Genomic DNA, 7,235 nt, shown 5'->3' on the forward strand with positions numbered 1-7,235 from the left:
TACCCAAGTTGTTTAGACTGTTCTATTTACTGCTTGTGTGTGTTGTTGACAATCGTTCATGTCCTTCATTAAACGTTTAGCTTTGTCATTTGATACGCCGCCTACGACTACCATCTCTCTGCACTACAGTAAACAGTTAATCAGTAACGTTAGCCGCTTTTGTGCTCATGTAGGCCTACTTCGTATTATATTATAGCTGATGATCTTTGTGTGTGTATGTGACTGTCAGTCACAAGTTTATATTCTGTATATTCATAAAAAAAAATTTTGGCCATCCTCTAGTTTTGGCTGTGATTAGAAAAAAATAAAATAAAAATCGTTGTTTTGAGCGCGCGTGCGCGTTTCATGCGCGTGCACTCGAAAAAAATCGCGCGCGCGGTCACGGCCACCCGCCACCATTGTACAAATTCCTGGAGGAAACACTGTAAAGATATATCTACATACTATAGCCTTTCTTTCACCTATGCAGTGTCCAGTGTTATCACAACTGGACTGTTGGGGTGCTCCCAGGGAGCGTGTTAGCAGATGTTGTCAGTAATCATTCACTACTACTAAAGAGAGAATCAGGACATTAGAAACGCGTTTCCTGCCACCGGTAGACGCGACACATTACATCCTAATACTTTCTCTGTCATGTCAAAGTAACACCCCCCCCTCCAGGCAGGAGGCTCTAGGTCTGGGGTGGTCCAGTGGTCTGGTACCATGGCCTGCGGTGGTCCAGTGGTCTGGTACCATGGCCTGGGGTGGTCCAGTGGTCTGGTACCATGGCCTGGGGTGGTCCAGTGGTCTGGTACCATGGCCTGGGGTGGTCCAGTGGTCTAGCACCATGGCCTGGGGTGGTCCAGTGGTCTGGTACCATGGTCTGGGGTGGTCCAGTGGTCTGGTACCATGGCCTGTGGTGGTCCAGTGGTCTAGTACCATGGTCTGTGGTGGTCCAGTGGTCTGGTACCATGGCCTGGGGTGGTCCAGTGGTCTGGTACCATGGCCTGGGGTGGTCCAGTGGTCTAGCACCATGGCCTGGGGTGGTCCAGTGGTCTGGTACCATGGCCTGGGGTGGTCCAGTGGTCTGGTACCATGGCCTGGGGTGGTCCAGTGGTCTGGTACCATGGCCTGGGGTGGTCCAGTGGTCTGGCACCATGGCCTGGGGTGGTCCAGTGGTCTGGTACCATGGCCTGGGGTGGTCCAGTGGTCTAGCACCATGGCCTGGGGTGGTCCAGTGGTCTGGGGTGGTCCAGTGGTCTAGCACCATGGCCTGGGGTGGTCCAGTGGTCTGGTACCATGGCCTGTGGTGGTCCAGAGGTCTGGTACCATGGCCTGGCAGGGTAAGAGGGAGGGGGGGGGACAGGGTAAGAGGGAGGGGGGGGGGCAGGGTAAGAGGGAGGGGGGGGGGCAGGTTAAGAGGGAGGGGGGGAGGGTAAGAGGGAGGGGGGGCAGACCAGGCTGTCCTCGGATGACTCTCACACTCTCTGTGTCCTTGGGTGACGCGGTGCCTCTCTCTCTCTCTCTCTCTCTCTCTCTCTCTCTCTCTCTCTCTCTCTGGGGTCTCTGTCTCTCTCTCTCTCTCTGGGGTCTCTCTCTCTCTGGGGTCTCTCTCTCTCTCTGGGATCTCTCTCTCTCTCTCTCTGGGGTCTCTCTCTCTCTCTCTGGGGTCTCTCTCTCTTGGGTCTCTGTCTCTCTCTCTCTCTGGGGTCTCTCTCTCTCTCTGGGGTCTCTCTCTCTTGGGTCTCTGTCTCTCTCTCTCTGGGGTCTCTCTCTCTCTCTGGGGTCTCTCTCTCTTGGGTCTCTGTCTCTCTCTCTCTGGGGTCTCTCTCTCTCTCTGGGGTCTCTCTCTCTCTCTCTCTGGGGTCTCTCTCTGGGGTCTCTCTCTCTCTCTGGGGTCTCTCTCTCTTGGGTCTCTGTCTCTCTCTCTCTCTCTCTCTCTGGGGTCTCTCTCTCTGGGGTCTCTGTGCTCTAGAGGAAGTGGGGCTGCCTGTCGCTCTGCCTCTTATCGCTCCTGTTCCCAGGCTGACCAGCCTCCTCTGCTGCCTCCCAGCCAGCCTCAGTCTAGAACCGCGGCCTGGGAGTCTGAGTGTGTTTGCTTGTCTGATTAAGAGGAACAAGCCTGCCAGAATTCCTCCTCCTCCTCCTCTAGTTTCTTGGGAGGTAATGTGCGCTGTAGTACTGTTAGGGTTAGGGTTAGGCTGTAGTGCTGTTAGGGTTAGGGTTAAGGCCGATTTAAAGTTCTGCGTCGAATTTACGTGCGTAGCTTACGTAGCCTACGTAAGGGGTCTCGCACTTTACACGTAGGCCGCGCTGCAATTACACCGCCACATCGCTAGGTGGCAGTGTGTTTTCTATGCCCATGTGCTGTGCATCTTCCGGTTAGGAACTCAACGGAGCTCAAAGCTCAAAGCGGCATAATAGCGATCTTTTTGTTGTTATGCTTGTTGTAAATAAAAGTTCTATGATGCATTGAAATGACATTAAACTAAGATGGTGGTTATCATAATTTTTCAAATCTTTATTAATAAGTAATTACAGAAAAAGTAAATGACATTTCTGTCATGGCTTCCGCATTTTGGCCGACGAGAGTCGGAATCTTGTCGGAATCATGTGCTACCAAGCGGACCAATCACAGAGCTTACGGTTGCGTAGAAACTGACGCGTTCTTACATTTTTGGAGATGTGCACGTCAACCCTCTCCGTAGGCAAGGCGGGCCCACGCGGGCCGACGCAAGGCTACGGCGTCGATTTTACGCAGCAGTTTAAATCGGCCTTTAGGCTGTAGCGCTGTGCTCCAACACCCCCCCCCCCCGCTGTACTCCAACACCGCTCCATCAATTATGAATGACCCCCGTGTGGCAGCAGAGGCTGGGTCTGTCCCAGACGTCTATCTTACTCTCAATCTCTCTCTCTCTCTCTCTGTCTCTCTCTCTCTGTCTCTCTGTCTCTGTCTCTCTCTCTCTGTCTCTCTCTGTCTGTCTCTCTCTCTCTCTCTCTCTCTGTCTCTCTGTCTCTGTCTCTCCCTCTCTTTCTCTCTGTGTCTCTGTCTCTCTCGCTCTCTTTCTCTCTCTCTCTCTCTCTCAATTCAATTTCAAAGGGCTTTATTGGCATGGGAAACATACATTTACATTGCCAAAGCATGTGAAGTGTGAAGATCAAAAACAAAAAGAATGTAATGTACATACTAGAATAAATCAATAGATTACATACTAGATTACAAATAAATAGATTACAAATAGATTACATACTAGAATAAATACATGAAATAAAACTTATTTCAATTCTTATGGTGGTTTTAGCCCATTTGATTGCCTTTTTCTATCACAGCAGCTAACAAATCTTGCTGCTGTGTTTGCACATTGCTGTACCTCACCCAGCAGATATGGTAGCCTTTCGACATTGGTCAAGTCCTCAAAGTCTCCCTGGATGTTGGTGATCAGTGGGAAGTATGTGTCCCTGATGTCCTTGTACAGCTGGCAGGTAGTTAAGAAGTGCAGCTCTGTTTCCACCTGGTTTTGTGTGCAGTGGGTGCACAGTCTGTCTGGTCTGGGGAGCCAGGTCTGCCTGTGGCGGCCTTTCTCCATGGCCAGGTTGTGTTCACTGAGTCTGTACATAGTCAAAGATTTCCTTAGCTTTGGGTCTGTCACAGTACTCAGGTATAGGCCACTGTGTATTTTCTGTTTAGGGCCAAATAGCATTCCAATTTGCTCTGGTTTTTGGTTGATTCTTGCCAATGTGTCAGGTAGTTTTCTTTTTGTTTTCTTATTATTTGGTTTAGTCTAATAGGTGGCTCTGCTTGTGACTGTGAGAGTCCCAGAACTAGCTGGCTGAGGGGGCATCTCCCTAGAGTCTCTCTGTGGGTAAGGGCTTTGTTGTGGAGCGTGTCAGGGTGACTTTCTTTTAGGCGGTTGTAAAATTTAAACGCTCTCTTTTGAATTTTTATAATTAGTGGGTATCGTCTCTCTGTCTCTCTCTCTCTCTCTGTCTCTTCAGGCCAGCCTGTTGTCTTAGGTGGCGTTGGCATGGCAACATGACATGCCCCGTCGAGCGTAGAGAGGCCATTGTGATGGAGAAGTCTAGGGTCTGTCTCTCTGTCCCCCTTCGCCTCTCTCTCTGTCCCCCCCCTCTCTCTCTCTCTCTCTCTTTTTTCCCTCTCTCTCTCTCTTTTTCCCCTCCCTGTCTCCCTCCATCTCTTTAGTCGTTGCATCACAACAGGATGTGCCGGTTCTCCCGATCACACTGACCCAGTGTGAGCGCCACGCTCCTGCGTGGTGTTTACCTCTGTGGTGTTTACCTGCCTGGTGTTTACCTCTGTGGTGTTTACCTCTGTGGTGTTTACCTCTGTGGTGTTTACCTCTGTGGTGTTTACCTCTGTGGTGTTTACCTCTGTGGTGTTTACCTCTGTGGTGTTTACCTCTGTGGTGTTTACCTGTCTGGTGTTTACCTCTGTGGTGTTTACCTCTGTGGTGTTTACCTGCCTGGTGTTTACCTGCGTTCCCTCATCGCTGTATTCACTGCCAAAACCAGAATGAACGACCCCACAACGCAGATCAATCCGGGGCTTTTTTATTTTTTATTTTTTTATTTAACCTTTATTTAACCAGGCAAACATGTAAGAACAAATTCTTATTTACAAATGCAGCCTGACCAAAAAGCAATGGCTCTAGCAAAGCTAGAAATAACTAATAACAGCTTCCTCAAACTGCTGCCATGTTCTCAACTCCACTCACCATAAACACGATCAATCACTGGTGTATTGAACCGTGGGAGGCAAACCCAACCGTCCGTAAAAAATCGGAGAAGCGTTGCACCCCTAATACATACAGATATGGGAGAGCCTATAGGCACATTATTACATCCACATTCCTAGGTCATCTTCAAGGGGACGATTGAGATGAAAAAGAAACTTTTTTATGTGCCTGACTTAACTAAAAACCTTTCTTCTCCTTCCCTCCCACCCTCCCTCACCCTCTCCCCCTCCCTCTCCCTCCCCCCTTCCTCCCTCCCCCCCTTCCTCCCTCCCCCCCCCTCCTCCCCCCCCCCTCCCTCACCCTCTTCCCCCCCTCCCTCACCCTCTCCCCCCCCCTTCCTCCCTCACCCTCTCCCTCCCTTCCTCCCTCACCCTCCCTTCCTCCCTCCCCCCCCTCCCTCACCCTCTCCCTCCCCCCCCTCCCTCACCCTCTCCCCCCCCCTCCCCCCCCCTCACCTTCCCCCTCCCCCCTCCCTCTCCCTCCCTCCCTCCCCCCCCTCCCTCACCCCCTTCCTCCCTCCCCCCCCCTCCCTCACCCCCTTCCTCCCTCCCTCACCTTCTCCCCCCCTCCCTCTCCCTCCCCCCCCTCCCTCCCTCCCTTCCTCCCCCCCCTCACCTTCCTCCCTCACCCTCTCCCTCCCTCACCCCCTTCCTCCCTCCCCCCCCCTCCCTCACCCCCTTCCTCCCTCCCTCACCTTCTCCCCCCCTCCCTCTCCCTCCCCCCCCTCCCTCCCTCCCTTCCTCCCCCCCCTCACCTTCCTCCCTCACCCTCTCCCTCCCTCACCTTCCTCCCTCACCTTCCTCCCTCACCCTCCCCCCCCCTCCCTTCCCCCCCCCCCTCTCCCTCCCCTCCCCCCTCCCTCCCCCCTCCCTCTCCCTCCCCCTCCTCCCCCCCCCCTCCCTCCCTCTCTCCCCCCCCCCCCCCCCCCTGCACTGTAGGAGGCTGGTTCTGGGGGTGAGGCCAGAGAGGACCAGACTCAATGAGTTTCCAGCGACATGTCAGAGAAGTCAGGGCAGAGCACCAAGGCAAAGGATGGCAAGACCACCAAGTATGCTACCCTTAGCCTCTTCAATACCTACAAGGGCAAGTCTCTGGAAACCCAGAAAACTGCAGGTAAGCCACACACACACACACACACACACACACACACACACTGTATGTGTGACCAGTCCAGTGTCCTGGGGGGTATGTGCTGCCTGGGTGGAGGGGAGGTGTCGTGTTACAGAGGGTAGAGGGTAGGGTGTTAGAGTAACACAGCCTCACTAAGCTGCTCTGTCTCACTGCCCCCCCGTACACACACACACACACACACACACACACACACACACACACACACACACACACACACACACACACACACCGTGCTTTACAACCGCTTAGGAACGAAATCCTGTGTGTGTGTGTGCCCGCCCGCCCGCTAGGCCTTAACCTCAACTTACTGCCCCTCTCTTCCCCCTAGGACAGTGGTTCTCAACCCTCTCCTCGGGGACCCCCAGCCTCTCCACATATCTGATCTGTTCCGCCACCTGCACACCTGATTCTACTAATCAAATACAAAGCAATTATGATTAGTAGAATCAGGTGTGCAGGTGGCGGAACAGATCAGATATGTGGAGAGGCTGGGGGTCCCCGAGGAGAGGGTTGAGAACCACTGTCCTAGGGGACTAGGGGTCAGTTTGGGACTGGGCCCTGAATTTGATGTCTAACCTCTCCTCCTCCTCCTTCTGTCCTCCTCCTTCTGTCCTCCTCCTCCCCCTCCTCCTCCTCCTCCTCCCCCTCCTCCTCCCCCTTCCCCTCCCCCCCGCCCCCTCCTCCTCCCCCTCCCCCTCCCCCTCCCCCTCCTCCTCCTCCTCCCCCTCCCCCTCCCCCTCCCCCTCCCCCTCCCCCTCCTCCTCCCCCTCCCCCTCCCCCTCCTCCTCCTCCTCCCCCTCCTCCTCCTCCTCCTCCTCCCCCTCCCCCTCCCCCTCCTCCTCCTCCTCCCCCTCCCCCTCCCCCTCCTCCTCCCCCTCCCCCTCCCCCTCCTCCTCCCCCTCCTCCTCCTCCTCCTCCTCCTCCCCCCCCTCCCCCTCCCCCCCGCCCCCCCAGTGGCTGCCAGACATGGGCTCCAGAGTTTGGGCAAGGTTGCAGTCAGCAGGCGCATGCCCCCCCCGGCCAGCCTGCCCAGCCTGAAGGCGGAGAACAAAGGCAACGACCCCAACGTCAACATCGTCCCCAAGGACGGCAGTGGCTGGGCCTCACGCCCTGAGGAGGAGAGGTACACACACACACACACACACACACACACCTACACACACACCTACACACACACACACACACACCTACACACACACACACACACAGAGAGTTACTTAGCAGTCCAGTCCTCATCCTCACCTTTACCACAAATACCAACTCTCTTAAAATGTCTCTCTCTCTCTCCTCCTCCTTTACTCCCCCCCCCTCTCCTCCTCCTTTACTCCCCCCCCCTCTCCTCCTCCTTTACTCCCCCCCCTCTCTCTCTCC

At 54.6% G+C, this 7,235-nt stretch overlaps 1 protein-coding gene across 1 annotated transcript in view; it reads left to right on the plus strand.

Annotated features, from left to right (window-relative positions):
- Positions 1–5,728: 5,728 nt before the first annotated feature.
- prrc2c (proline-rich coiled-coil 2C) overlaps positions 5,729–7,235 on the plus strand; it is a gene marked incomplete at its 5' end in the record, with an annotated part of 47,500 nt that continues 45,993 nt past the window's right edge. The window contains 2 exon segments of the mRNA XM_080535949.1: positions 5,729–5,846; positions 6,819–6,987. Coding sequence (XP_080392075.1) covers positions 5,729–5,846; positions 6,819–6,987 — 287 coding nt within the window.

This window comes from Nansenia antarctica (assembly GCF_963989245.1).
Source record: "Nansenia antarctica genome assembly, chromosome: 7".
NCBI classification, from domain to species: Eukaryota; Metazoa; Chordata; class Actinopteri; order Argentiniformes; family Microstomatidae; genus Nansenia; species Nansenia antarctica.